At 41.2% G+C, this 15,348-nt stretch overlaps 1 protein-coding gene and 1 long non-coding RNA gene across 20 annotated transcripts in view; one reads left to right on the top strand and one right to left on the bottom strand.

Annotated features, from left to right (window-relative positions):
- Nucleotides 1-15,348, bottom strand: part of EYA3 (EYA transcriptional coactivator and phosphatase 3) — a 107,316-nt gene that overhangs the window by 37,284 nt on the left and 54,684 nt on the right. For 12 of the 19 annotated variants that reach the window (XM_002716084.6, XM_070078981.2, XM_070078983.2 and 9 more), the window contains 2 exons: nucleotides 13,866-14,002; nucleotides 5,645-5,782 (listed from right to left, as the gene is read on the bottom strand). In XM_002716084.6, coding sequence (XP_002716130.3) covers nucleotides 5,645-5,782; nucleotides 13,866-14,002 — 275 coding nt within the window. The remainder of the gene's footprint in view (nucleotides 1-5,644; nucleotides 5,783-13,865; nucleotides 14,003-15,348) is intronic. The other 7 variants (XM_070078985.2, XM_051856785.3, XM_051856786.3 and 4 more) reach the window with 1 other exon arrangement.
- Nucleotides 4,094-14,499, top strand: LOC138850700 (uncharacterized). Its single transcript, XR_016211188.1, has 3 exons — nucleotides 4,094-4,199; nucleotides 4,531-4,646; nucleotides 14,276-14,499. It is a non-coding gene; the product is annotated as an uncharacterized LOC138850700 (long non-coding RNA).

The raw sequence follows: 15,348 nt of genomic DNA, 5'->3' as shown, positions 1-15,348 counted from the left end.
GAATCTCCCAGCTCTTTCCTCAGAGTCAGTAGATGAGCTTGGGATCAGATTTCTTCTCTACAGTATTCCCCGCCCCAGGGGAACCAGAGGACTCTTAGAGCTTATTATTATTATTACTGTTATTGTTATTATTTAAAAAAAATGAAATAAACTTTATAACCTCATAGTTGATATTTTCTTTCCACCAATGTTCACCTTCTTTCCTACTGTCGCCAAACCTATTATTTTTTCTAATAGAAAGTAGCAAAAAATGACATACACTATATAAATGACTCTGTAAGTAGTTTTAGTCATTTTTAAGAAGGGGGGGGGGGATTTGGATGGTTGCTAGATTCTCTTGCCCAGCACATTATCCTACAGAGGCCAGCCACAAAACAGACTGAACATGGGTGATTTAAGATGGAAAATAAAATGAAGAATTTAATCTGTTAAGTTTATCTACCGAGTAAAGTCCATTTCTGGTTCAGTTTTCCTTTGGCCCTGGTTCTGGCATATCCTTTTTCTTCTACTGACCTTTAATTCTGTTCTATATTCTCAACTTACTAATGGTTAGAGGTACAACTTAACATATACCTGATTTCTATTCACATAGGGAAAATGGACTCTGACTGACAAGGCAGTTTTAGAAATGTTAACAATCCCCATACCAATTACTGATTCAGGCTGGGGGGAAAAAAGAAGACCTTACAAACAATTAATTGGCCATGTACTCTATTATCCCTGGTAGGAAGTTTAATGATATGATCAGCATTTTTTGAAAGGGAGAGTTACAGAGAGAGAGAGAGAGAGAGAGAGAGAGAGAGAGAGAGAGATCTTCCATCCACTACTGGTTCACTCCCCAAATGGCTTCAACAGACTTGGCTGTACCAGGCTGAAGCCAGGGACCAGGAACTCCGATGGGTGTCTAACATGGGTAGCAGGCACCCAAGCACTTGGGCCATCTTCTGCTGCTTTCCCAGCTGTGTTAGCAGGAAGCTACACTGGAAGTGGAGAGAGCAGCTAGGACTCAAACTTGAACTCAGAGAATACTGATGTTACAGGTGGCAGACTAACCCACTGCACCACAATGCCAGCCCTGATAACTGAGTTTTTAATAAGCACCATCCTAAAAACCATAGTTTTCTAAATAATAGTGGTTTTTATTATATGAGACCTTACTCTGCACCTAGGAAGATCACAGGGCTCAATAAAATTCCTTGTACTCAACCAAATCACTTCTAACACGTCATTCATTCATTCATTTATTCAGGACATTAGTGTCAGGGTCTACTATAGGCCTAGAAACTGTTCCAGTCACTAAAGGATAGTACAGACACTCCTCAGGGAGTTTTAGTTCTAGCAAGATTAGTTTGTCAATAATTAAATATATTTTTATGCTCTTATAAACAGCTAAACTCACCTAAAAATGTACACAATCACTGCATGCCCTATTCTACCATATAGCCATGACTAAAGAGCCAGGCACTTTGGAAAGAAACAAAAAACTGCACTCATCACCCATACAAACACACACACACACACACACGGTGTCAACAAAAGTAATATCCAGTTGAAGGTTTAAAAAGCAAAAGCAGTGGCAATGAAATATGTAATGGAAAGCACAAAATTTGAGAATCAAATAAAACTTAAGTGGTAATTCCTACTGTCTTTTATCTGAAGGTTACAAGATCTCCAATTCCCAACTGTGTGGCCAACTGTTTTTGGACAGTCCCCACTCCTATTTTGACAATGAAACCACAAAATCACTGAAAGACAAAGCTTCTCAGAACCATGCCTCACTAGAGATCCAACTTAATATAGTCAATATACACATACATTTTTGATCAGAACATGGTTACAGAATGGTGTGTGGCATAGTTAAACAACACTGCTCCAAAGCTGGAAGGCAACCCAAGGGTTAATGGCACATAAAAGCTTGTGCAGGATTTAGTTCTCGCCACCTCTAACTTTATACCACATCATTCTGCCTTTTTTGCTCAGACTGGCTTTCTTTGACTTATTCAAAACAACACAAGCTTTTTATCATTCTTGTGAAGCTGTTCTCCCTGCCTCTCTCCCCTTCCTGGCATGATGCCCTCCTCAGCATGTCTCACTTCCCTGGGCAGGCTATCTCTGTCCTCTATTATAAATCTTCTTATTTTCCTAACTGTAGCAATATATTTTTTTCTTTCAGAGAACTTCTCAGTTATTTATTTATTATTTATTTATTTATTTGACGGGCAGAGTGGACAGTGAGAGAGAGAGAGAGAGAAGTCTTCCTTTTGCCGTTGGTTCACCCTCCAATGGCCGCCGCGGCCAGCGCGCTGCGGCCGGCGCATCGCGCTGATCCAAAGCCAGGAGCCAGGTGCTTTTCCTGGTCTCCCATGCGGGTGCAGGGCCCCAAGGACTTGGGCCATCCTCCACTGCACTCCCGGGCCATAGCAGAGAGCTGGCCTGGAAGAGGAGCAACCGGGACAGAATCCGGCGCCCCGACCGGGACTAGAACCCGGTGTGCTGGCACCGCAAGGCGGAGGATTAGCCTATTGAGCCACGGCGCCGGCCTTGTTATTTATTTCTATCTTGTTTTCTATTCTCTTCTACTAGTCTGCAAGCTTCATGAAGGCAGAATATTGTTATCTATCGTCTCTGGTATCTATCAAAATTCTGGCATACAGTAAGTAGATGATGTTTAAGAAATACTTGTAGGACGGGCCAGCGCCGCGGCTCACTAGGCTAATCCTCCACCTAGCGGCGCCAGCACGCCGGGTTCTAGTCCCGGTCGGTTCTAGTCCCGGTCGGGGCGCCGGATTCTGTCCCGGTTGCCCCTCTTCCAGGCCAGCTCTCTGCTGTGGCCCGGGAGTGCAGTGGAGGATGGCCCAAGTGCTTGGGCCCTGCACCCGCATGGGAGACCAGGAGAAGCACCTGGCTCCTGCCTTCGGATCAGCGCAGCGCGCCGGCCGCGGCAGCCATTGGAGGGTGAACCAACGGCAAAGGAAGACCTTTCTCTCTGTCTCTCTCTCTCTCTCACTGTCCACTTGGGCCCTGCACCCGCATGGGAGATGAGGGGGAGGCATCTTTCTCCTGGATTCGGATCCACACAGTGCGCCAGCCGTGATGGTCATTTGGGGGGTGAACCAACGGAAAAAAAGGAAGACCTTTCTGTCTGTCTGTCTCTCTCTCTCACTAACTCTGCCTGTCAAAAAAACAAAACAAGGGACTGGCGCTATGGCGAAGTGGATTAACGCCCTGGCCTGAAGCGCCGGCATCCCATATGGGCGCTGGTTCGAGACCGGCTGCTCCACTTCTGATCAGCTCTCTGCTATGGCCTGGGAAAGCAGTAGAAGATGGCACAAGTCCTTGGGCCCCTGCACCCGCGTGGGAGACCCGGAGGAAGCTCCTGGTTCCTGGCTTTGGAGCAGTGCAGCTCCGGCCGTTGCAGCCATCTGGGGAGTGAACTATCAGATGGAAGACCTCTCTCTCTGTGTAACTCTGCCTTTCAAATAAATAAATAAATCTTAAAAAAATATAAGATTGACAGTTTAAAAAACAAAACCCCAGAAGTGGAATTTGCTTTTAGATAATTTCTCTAACTTCTCCAGGAAAGATGGGTTGCTGCCAATTGCATCATGCTTGGGAGTGGGAAGAACGGGTGCTGCTGTTTGACCAGTTTATAAAATCAATACACAAGGATAAGGAAGCAGCCCTGGAAGCTGAGTTACTACCCTTGTTAAAGGAAACGGAGTGTCAAGGCAAGGTGAGTGTTGGTAGCAAACCCAGGTAATTCAAATCCAGCAGTAATACTCATGTATCATGTTAGTCAACTGTTTTTCTATAAAATTTTTCTTCAGAATAAATAGCAAAAATCAGTAACTTGATGGTTAATTTCTGCCTTAATTTCTACTCTGTGCTAAAGTGCTAATGGACAACAAAATGGACCAATAGGTCAAGAAGAAAAGGGGAAGAAAAAAAGGATTTGGACTTTGTTAGCACAGATTCTCAAATATGGGAGAGTTGCTACAATTATGTCCTGGGGTCAGAATGTCTATTTCAAATGCTGAATTAATTGTTTACTAACTTAGTGAGTTAGGATAAGTTACTTGGCTTTTTGTCCCTCAGGTCCCACATCAGTAAAATGGTTTCTATCAACTTCCTTCATTAGGTTGTTGTGAAGATTATGTAACTAACACCTACCTACTGCTTAGGACAATGCTAAAAGCACAGTAAGTACTTAATGAGGATCGGCAATTATCCTAAACAGCAAAATGGAGGAAACCAAGTTAACTGACTTAAAGAGAACATGTATTCTTAGATAATAAGCTAAGAATGGTGGTTAGTGACTTGTAAAAAATATTTTCATGATGCTTCTAAAGCAAAGGGTCCTTACAGACCCAAAGGAGAGAAGTAGGTATACAAGGAAAGAAGTAGGTATAGCCATCATTTCCTCAAATTCAGGATACAACTGCAGAGGAATGAGGTAGAGGGGTGCAGAGGACAGGTTGTAACCCTTGGCAGAGGGCTAATAACAAGAGAATCATTGCATTTCTTTCACAGCCCAGCTGTATCTGTATAGGAGGGACCCCTGGAACTTGACTTGCCTTTTGGGACCTATCAACCCAGAAAAACACTATAAAAATGAAAAGGGATTGGTGGAGAAGACACAGCATTAAGTAAGTTTTTTCCCTCATACTTTGTTCCCATTTTAGAAGGAAAGAAGCAGGAGAGGACAAAGAAAGAAGGGAAAATAAGAAAAGGAGAGACTCAGTAACAACAGGATGTTTTGACAGGCAGAGTGGACAGTGAGAGAGAGAGACAGAGAGAAAGGTCTTCCTTTTGCCGTTGGTTCACCCTCCAATGGCCGCCGCGGCCAGCGCATCGCGCTGATCCGAAGGCAGGAGCCAGGTGCTTCTCCTGGTCTCCCATGGGGTGCAGGGCCCAAGCACTTGGGCCATCCTCCACTGCCTTCCCGGGCCACAGCAGAGAGCTGGCCTGGAAGAGGGGCAACCGGGACAGAATCCGGCACCCCGACAGGGACTAGAACCCGGTGTGCTGGTGCCGCAAGGCGGAGGATTAGCCTAGTGAGCCGCGGCGCCGGCCTAAGTTGTCTTCTTTCTTAAAAGTCCTGTCAAATTCTAACCTTTCAGAGGAAAAACTCAGGAAGTTAAGGTTGTTTTACAAAGTTTATGTTTAATGCTATGCTTTTCATCCTGAAATAGAAACAAGAACAAACTTATTGATCAAAAGAAATGCAAGTAGTAAACGGGGTATAGGTGTGACAAAGCCATAGCAAGGAAGCAGCACGCAACACGCATTCCACTCTGACAATTCACTGTTAGGGAGTCAGCAAGATTCTGAACCATGGCGTCTTCAGACATAGGGCAAAATGCCACTCAGATCAGACCAGAACCAAATTAGAGGGGCTTTTTGGACACCAACATGCAAAAGGAAAGCTTTCAATTTTATTGAGCTGCTCACATTCAAAGGCTAAATTACTTATAAGCCACACCTCTGGGTCTATTTTACCTAACACAAAAAGCATGCAGAAATGCAAATATCACCCCTTCTATTTTAGAAGACAGAGCTCCTATATCACCCGGTTTATTTTGAGATACAGGTAGATTAAAAACGAACAATTTAAAAACACACACACACAACCATGCCTATTTACCTTGAATGGGATAAGAATAATGTGCTGGGCTTGGCTGGCTTGTGGTTAGCCCTGTAGTGCAGGTAAGAACACTGTGTTGACTTGGAGATGGAGTCTGAATTAAACCACTTTCAGGTTTCATACCTGGCCACAATGCACCTGAATCAGATAAATTGGACCAATTACAAACAACACACTGGGACTGAGGAGCAGAGTTATGCTTTCAAATATCAGCCAGTAGTTTCAAAATTGAAATCTTAAAACATTGCAAATTTGCTTGCAAGAGAAAATTACTGAGTCTCCCATCAATAATATACCCCAAGCAAATACACTTTCAAAGAATTAGGGGATGGGGCAATGAAAACAAAATCTTGTCAAAATCCCAACAGTGGTATGTGTGTAAGGTCACTTCAAGGGCTGCGGAGAACTGAGCAGGGTTCAGAGAATGAGCTGCTGACACCCAACTGGACTATTTGTCATAAAGAGTGCCTGACATTCATGTGCAGTGATAAAAAACATTTATCTGAATTGTCAAGGTGGGAGACATTCTCATAATATTTAAAATTCACTTACCCATTAAACAAGCAAATTTTTTCTAAAATGTACTAAATACTTCAGTTATCTTACACTGATTATTGTTGTTACCTTTGTTTCTTCTGATTAAGGAAGACAGGCTTATTTTTACAAATTAAAAACATTTTGGAAATACACAACTTAAAAATGAAGTCATGCATAATTCCAACAGTCAGACTTAAGCACTATTGACAGTGTACAGAAGAGTTACCTAGATTTCTTTTATGCATGTATGGATCATCTTCTTTTTAATAAAAATGGGATCATGCTACACATACTGTTTATTAATTTGCTTTTCTAGAAAATACCTCTGAGAGGCATCTTTCCATGAAAGAACCTATAAATCTATCTCACAGATAGTATATTCATATTCTTTCTTGTCTTCTTAGCAGGGAAGAAATAGTGAACACACATTAAGGTTTTCTGAGATTTACTGTTATAAAAGATCAACACAGTGCTGTACTACACATATCACAGAGTTACCTGCAGAGCTATTGTGCTGTGTGAAAACATATTTGTATCAAATAGGCTCAATAATAGTTGTTCTTTTCTTTCCTTTTTTTTTTTTTTTTTTTTGACAGACAGAGTTAGACAGTGAGAGAGACAGAGAGAAAGGTCTTCCTTCTGTTGGTTCACCCCCCAAATGGCCGCCACGTCGTGCGGATCCAAAGCCAAGAGCGGGGTGCTCCTCCTGGTCTCCCATGCGGGTGCAGGGCCCAAGCACTTGGGCCATCCTCTACTGCCTTCCCGGGCCAGAGCAGAGAGCTGAACTGGAAGAGGAGCAACCGGGGCTAGAACCCGGGGTGCCGGCACCACAGGCAGAGGATTAGCCTAGTGAGCCGTGGCGCCGGCCAATAACAGTTGTTTTTATACCTGTTTCTTCTCTGTGAAATATCACTTCTTGATAATCTCCCATCTCTGGCTGTACCTCCCTTATAATTTGCAATACACCAGGAAGCTATAAACAAAGCTTTATTTTTGTGACAGCTTAAGCATATTTTTATAAGGGAAATACTATGCGCATAATTAAGCTATGCAAAGCACATATATGGAATACCCACTTGTTTACTGTGTTGTGAATAGCTATGGTTGTTTGGATCAGTGTAGCTAAGAAGAGAATCTGATCTAAGAAAGTGCAACAAACACATTCCATTGTACTAAATCAATCTAAACGTTAATAACCAGGGCTTCAAATTCAACGTTAATTCTACTTCTAATTTGATAAGGAATTTCTAGTCAATCAACATGCACAATACAAAGTGCAATCCTTTGGTAATGAGGACCTCTGCTTCACCAGGGCACCAAGACACAGCAGTGCAACTCAGATTTGTCAAATTTATTACGTAAATTTAAGAACAGTAACAGAGATGTGAAAATCTTAAGATCTTGACAATGGGACATAATAACTGCTTTGTCCCAAACTCTTAATGCATTAAAAAAGAAAATGTCATAGTCTTTTGTTATTAACCACACAAAAGGAGGAACAGTATCATCTCTAACATCTCCAACATGAATTATGAGGTTATCCCTTCCCGTTAGTTCATGATCATTTAAATGTCTTGTCCAGGTTAATCAGAGCTAAGGTCCTTGCTATGTTTGATTTTCAACAAAATAAAAGATTTGGGAATGTCTTGTTTTAATTATTTATGATGTGAAATGTGCACATCAGTGCCATCATTCTTAGTGGTAGTATATCACATTTTTTGGTAAGAAAACTGTCATTTAAATGTCACAATGTCTAAATTTATTATAATCAATGTGATTCCTTTTCCCAAGTAAGTTTTAAACCCTGAGGTATTGGATTTGTGAATGTTTATTTCACTATACTGAAATAATACCTTATTAATAACAATAGTCAACTGAGAAAGCATTTGCTAGTCTTATTTAACATATTTTCTGAAAGTTTCAAACTGTAAAGTATCTACAAACTGGTCCTTCTTGCCGGTGCCTAGGCTCACTTGGCTAATCCTCCGTCTGCAGCGCCGGCACCTCAGGTTCTAGTCCCGGTTGCTCCTCTTCCAGTCCAGTTCTCTGCCGTGGCCTGGGAGGGCAGTGCAGGATGGCCTGAGTGCTTGGGTCCCTGTATCTGCATGGGAGACCGGGAAGAAGTACCCGGCTCCTGGCTTTGGATCAGTGCAGTGCCAGCCGTAGTGGCCATTAGGGGAGTGAACCAACAGAAAGAAGACCTTTCTCTCTGTCTCTCTCTCACTGTCTAACTCTGCACGGCAAAAATAAACAAACAAATAAATAAAAATAAATTTAAATAAATAAACAAATAAAAAATTGATCCGTATTTAAGGTAAAAAATTAGGGCACAAATGTCCAAGACAAGTAGGAGGATGGCTACTTTTGAATGTCTGGCAAGAAATGCAAAGCAGGTATTTGATAATTATTATTTTAGGAGGAACACAGGAATAAAAGGCAATATGGGCCGGCGCCGCGGCTCACTTGGCTAATCCTCCGCCTGCGGCGCTGGCACACTGGGTTCTAGTCCCGGTCGGGGTGCCGGATTCTGTCCCGGTGGCTCCGCTTCCTGTCCAGCTCTCTGATCTGGCCCGGGAATGCAGTGGAGGATGGCCCAAGTCCTAGGGCTCTGCACCCGTATGGGAGACCAGGAGAGGCACCTGGCTCTGGGCTTCAGATCGGTGCGGTGTGCCGGCCGCAGTGGCCATTGGGGGATGAATCAACAGAAAAAGGAAGACCTTTCTCTCTGTCTCTCTTTCTCACTGTCCACTCTGCCTGTCAAATAAATAAATAAATAAATAAATAAATAAATAAAAAAGGCAATATGGACACTTCCACTAGCATCATTGTGGCTTGCTCTTTAGGCACGTAAATATCTTCTCCTAAAAGCACACTTCCCAGAATTCCAGATAATAGATGTCATGATCAAATGCTCTGACTCCACTGTACTACTTCTATAGCAAAAGAGAAAATCAAACCCTGGTTTCTAAACTCTTAGTGCATTACTTTCTGCCTACAACTGCAAAGCTTCTAGTACTCTTAAGCACCCAGAGCCTGCTGTGGAGCAACTGTTGGCCTACCAATGGGAAAGGAAGTCTATCCTTCTTATGTCCCAGGTGGGATCATAAAATAAACTCTACCAAAGTTTCTCAGTACAAGCGCTTCTGTTGGTTAGCCACAACCCACACTAACCAGAGTAGTGGATCTTTAGATTAGTTGGATTAGAAATAGAAATGCATACCAATCCTAGAAAAAGGGATATGTCTTGGTTTGTTGACTTAACAGTACACTGTAGCTAAATTTCAGTATTTTTCCCATTTATAAAAGAAGATATTTATTATAGAAAATTAGGAAAATATAGGAAGTACAAAGAAAAAAAATCATACATTCTTACCACAAAGAAAACACAGGCTGTTAATTTCTTCTGCATGCGACTATGGTAACTGAAACTTGTTCATATTGGAACTGTCTCCTTGTTTTGTACAAATCTGTGGTAACTAAGATCAAATCTGCAGTGCCTTCAGTACTGTTAAAATCCACATTCTTTCTTCCAAATTATTCTCTGTGCACATACATATATATTGTGATATTTATTTATTTTAAAGGCAGAGTTACAGATAGAGAAAGAGTAGGAAAGATAGAGAGATCTTCCATCCACTGGTTCACTTCCCAAAAGGCCACAATGGCCGGGGCTGGGTCAGGCTGAAGCCAGGAGCCAGGAGCTTCAACCAGATCTCCCATGTGGGTACAGGGGTCTAACTACTTGGGCCATCTTCTGTTGCTTTCCCAGGTCAATTAGCAGGGAGCTGGATTAGAACCAGAGCAGCCAGCTCTCGAACCAGTGCCCATATGGGCTGCCAGCATTGTAGGCAGCGGCTTAACCCATTATGCCACAGTGCTGGTCCCGTGCACATATTTTTAAAAAGCACTAAGTTGGTATTATATATTGTGTTTTCAGTTTTACATATTGCTTTTTTCAATGAATAATACTATTTGCTCAAGACTCTAACACAATTTATAATGGCTACAAAGTTTTCAATTCTATGGGTACACTGCCATTTAACACACATCTTTTGATCTAATATGTAGGCTGCTTCCCTTTTCCCCTACTATAAGTAATGCTGCAGTAAATATTCTGGTTAATAAATTTTTTAACGTATCTCTAAATAGTTCCATAGGAAGAATTACCATAAGTAAAATTACTGAGGAAAAGGGAATCAACATCCTTAGGTTCTTAATATATTTTGCCAAATCTTCAATCTCACATTAAAGTTCTTTTAAAATAAATCTGATCAGTGGCAGCTAAGGGCATATTTTTATGACCCCTAAAAACAGATAAGGATCCTTTCCCTCACCTAATCCTTCAGATCACTAGAAATTAAACCTCTAACCCCCTTCTGCCACCCTACCTCGCATGGAAAATATGACTGATATTCCTTTACTTTTAAAGATCACTCATAACATAGCCTTTGCAAATTTCTTCTAGCTTTTTCTTCTTTCTCCAAGAGGGGGAAGGTTTTTAATTTAAAACTCAAACCACCTGGGCCGGCGCCGTGGCTCAATAGGCTAATCCTCCACCTTGCGGCGCCGGCACACCGGGTTCTAGTCCCGGTCGGGGCGCCGGATTCTGTCCCGGTTGCCCCTCTTCCAGGCCAGCTCTCTGCTATGGCCAGGGAGTGCAGTGGAGGATGGCCCAGGTGCTTGGGCCCTGCACCCCATGGGAGACCAGGAAAAGCACCTGGCTCCTGGCTCCTGCCATCGGATCAGCGCGGTGCGCCGGCTGCAGCGGCGGCCATTGGAGGGTGAACCAACGGCAAAGGAAGACCTTTCTCTCTCTGTCTCTCTCTCTCACTGTCCACTCTGCCTGTCAAAAAAAAAAAAAAAAAAAAAAAAAACTCAAACCACCTTTTTGATAAAGACCTAAATTTATGAGGACCTCTGGAACTAAACAGAACTGGATTCAATTCTTATGCCTGGCATTACTAAGTATATGTCCCTAGGCTAGCGATTTAACTAAGTCTCTGATTCTTCATCTATTAAAAATGATAATGCTAAAATCTTTACTTAATATATACTAAATTGATCTTCTGTATATAAAGATAATTGAAAATGAATCTTGATGTGACTGGAATGGGAGAGGGAGCAGGAGATGGGAGGGTTGCGGGTGGGAGGGAGGTTATGGGGGGGGAAAGCCACTGTAATCCATAAACTGTACTTTGGAAATTTATATTTGTTAAATAAAAGTTTAAAAAAATGATAATGCTATATACTTTTTTTTTTTTCTTTTGAGAGAGGCAGAGTTAGAGAGGGTGAAACAGAGATCTTCTATCTGCTGGTTCACTCCCCAGATGGCCACAATGACCAGAGCTGGGCTACGACAGGAGTCTATGTCTCCCACATGGGTAGCAGACACCCAAGTACTTGGACCATCTTCTGCTGCTTTCCCCAGTCAATTAGCAGGGAACTGGATCAGAAGTGGGGCAGCTGGGACTCGAACAGGTACCCATGTGTGATGCCAGCATCACTGGTGGCAGCTTTATCTGTTAAGCCACAACATCGGCCCCCTACACACTACTCTTATAATTGTTCTGAGAATTAAATGAGACAATAATATTAAGTGTGAAGTACTTATTCTTAGCATAGTGCTTGCTATGATAACCACTCAATAAATAGAAGATAATGTTATTGTAATGATGTGTTCCAAGCTCTAATTGTATCTGAAATAACAGGCTAGGTAATACAAAAATAGGCAGTATTAACATAACAAAATGTACCAAAATCTTGATTCCAAAAGAAAGAAATTAAGTGTTTTCTGATATTTAATTGGTTACAAAAAAAAACACAAACAAATAAATAAAAAGGCCAAGTGTTAAGACAAAAGAAAATGGTTTTAAAAAATACAGTCACCTTTGAAAGCATTGCAAACATCTCTTAAATTTCTCTGGTAAAATCTGAGAATATGCCATATCTATTGTTCATATCATTTGAATCTAAATCTCTCTCTAGTAGGTCTCATATATGACAAAGTCAAATTACGCTAATGATGATCTTTTTCTATGAATTACTGATAGAAGAATTTACTAAAAAAAGTCTCTCTTGCCCTCAAATATTAGACAAAAATAGACTGAGGTTTTTATTACCAAAGTATCTTTCTAACAGAAATGCTGTTTTTAACAGAGATCTATTTATCCTACAGAGCTTTCTTTTTTAATACAAGGGAAATGAAACAATCATAAGATACCACAAAATCCACATTGCCAGGGCATTATGTTAGATATCCCATAAAATGAGTTCAGAGGTAATAAGCATATTATTTAATATTCAATAGCAGACTGACAAACTGATTAACAACACTATAAAGGGTTTACACTTACTAACAATAAATAAAAATTGAAATAGATGTTAAAAAAAAGTGAAAACAATTGGTAACCTATGATTAGCCAGCCAACTCCTGAAAAATTTGCTTTAGTAGCCACAAAAAGAAAAACACACAAAGATATTCAGAGAAGGTTTTCCTTCCAAAAGGATTATTCAGTCTTGAATGGTTAAAAGACTGCAGTACACTGGCTGATACTAACAGGCACAGAGGCGTGGATGTACAAATGGGGAATTTGAGTTTCCCTTCCCTCATAGTTATCAACTATTACTATCATTAAATATAACCCCAATTTTTGTTTTTGGTAGTTACCAGTAGTTAAAGAATGCTAACAACCTAAAGTAAGGAAACTGTTACTATCATAAACTTTTACTATCATAAAAGACTCACCAAATGTGCCAGGAGAAATAGGAATATAGAAACCCAAAGCAGACAACATTAATACACCCAGAATTGAATTTTGTGGCAATCTATTCAAAAATTTTTCTAATTCCTACCTTGTTTAAATAAAAATATATAATTTTATTAACATTGCATATTTTAAAATAATTCTATATTCTCTCAGTTTTCTGACACCAGTTCTAGGAAAGCAGAGAAGGGGCAACAAAGCTTACTATACATATCTCTCAATTTATTACACACAGAAAACTAGTGAGATACCATGTACCCAAAGAACCTCACACTGTAAACCACTCTAATTACAGATCATGTCAAGATACTTAAAACCAATAAGAATTCCTTATGAACAGGATTAGGTTACAGAAAATTGGGGATTTCACCCATCCTAAGATGACTCTTTGGTTCACCAGAAATTTTATCAGTTTCAGGTAAGGGAAGGAGGAGGGGGGAGGAGAAATCAGTGTGCACATCTATGTACGTACACGTACACACACACACACACACACACACACGGAGGCAAACTCTATTAGGATATTAACTACCTGCTTCAGCAAGAAATTGACTAACTCAAAGTATGTTTATTATGCTCATCCAACCATGTATACAAGGTTGTTAAGTTCAAGTCAACAGTAATTCCTCAGTTTGCCAAAGATACTAAGTAAGTTTCAGAGTCAAGACTTAATACTTTGGAAAGAGCTGACTTTCGGGGATAACACATGAATATTGAAAAACCCCGATTTTATATCACATGCATCAAGCGTAATGTTAGAAATTGGTCAATTTCAACACACTGTAACTCAGCAAATGCTCTATGAAGAACAATGTATCCTTCAGCTTCCTAATCAGCCACCTTTCCTTTCTGGAAAAAGACAGAAGATTCTAGGTATGAATTCAACATTCTTAGAAACAGCTTACAATAGGCTGCCTTACCAAAAGGAGGTAGTCCGTATGTTTGTGTTGCCTGAGGGTAGACAGCATAGGGTTGAGACTGCTGCAGTGTCTGGTACTGAGTCTGCCCAGGGTAAGCAGTTTCCGAAACAGGAACTGAGAGGATATGTGCATAAGGTCTAGAAAAATTCAAGAAAGTAAATAACAGCAAAGAATCAGCAACAAGGACACTAATCTTCCATGTAAAATGTTTCTATTATGATCACAAAGTAGAACCCCTATCTCCTTTCAGGCTCTACAAACATTTGTGGTGTGCTACATGCAAGGCTCTATGTGAAATGTAAGGAGCTCAGGGTCGGTGCTGTGGCGCAGCAGATTAAAGTCCTGGCCTGAAGCGCCAGCATCCCATATAGGTGCCAGTTCAAGTCCCATCTGCTCCTCTTCCAATCCAGCTCTTTGTTATGGCCTGGGAGAGCAGTAAGAAGATGGCCCAAGTCCTTGGGCCCCTGCACCCACGTGGGAGACCTGGAAGAAGCTCCTGGTTCCCGGCTTCGGATCAGCGCAGCTCTGGCCATTGCAGCCATCTGGGGAGTGAACCAGTGGATGGAAGACCTCTCTGTCTCTACCTCTCTCTGTAACTCTTTCAAATAAATAAAATAAATCTTTAAAAAAAAAAGTAAGGAGCTTATGTCCTTTTGTCTACTATATATAGAATAAAACCCTAAAATATCAGAAAACTGTACAGAATAGGACTGCAATTGGTTCTCACTACCTATCCAAGTCCCTGGGCCAAACTCAAGTTCTGAGAGGAAAGCTGAGATCCAGAAAAAGGGATGAGGCTAGAGGAGAAAATGCAAGCAATCGAATCAGAAAACAGGCAGTGAGCCCCAATATTAAACCTACCAAACAGGAGCCAGGGTAACTAATAAATGAATAAATCCTAGACAGGACTCACCTCCCTGCTGATATTTAAGTCAGAGCACACTGCCACTCACTGATACCAACCACATCAGGGAGAGCTAGCGATTTGAGGCCATCAGGTAACCCCTTGGGACTGTATACTGATTAGCTGATCTGGTCAGTTCATCTGTGCTGTTGCACTGAATTTTTAGAGACTAGTTATTTTATTTGGTGAATTATATCATACTTTGAAAAAAAGGGCTATAAATACCACATGAGTCATCACAACAAAATACAGGGAGCAGGAGTTATTTTAGAAGGCAGAAAAGTTTTATTTTTCAGTGTTGAGGAAAGAAGAAAATAAAGGAAAGCTACAAAATGGCGTGTGAAATAAGCAGAAAGGGTATACAGAAATGGGAAAGAAAGGGTATTCTCGGCCAACAGAGCAAGGCTTCAGCCTCCAAGAAGCATAGATGGTGTGAAGGGAAATATACCAAGAGAAAGTAAGTAATGAACTGAGGAAAGAAAAGATAGCAAAGACACTGAATGCTAGGCAAAAAGGGATCAGACAAATCTAAAAGAACTGGGAGCCACTGAAATTACTGTTAAGAGAGTAACAAGATCA

The sequence above is a fragment of the Oryctolagus cuniculus genome, chromosome 7 (assembly GCF_051225735.1).
Source record: "Oryctolagus cuniculus isolate XC-2025 breed Fujian yellow rabbit chromosome 7, ASM5122573v1, whole genome shotgun sequence".
In the NCBI taxonomy this organism is placed as follows: Eukaryota; Metazoa; Chordata; class Mammalia; order Lagomorpha; family Leporidae; genus Oryctolagus; species Oryctolagus cuniculus.
This window is presented reverse-complemented; position numbering and strand designations above follow the sequence as displayed.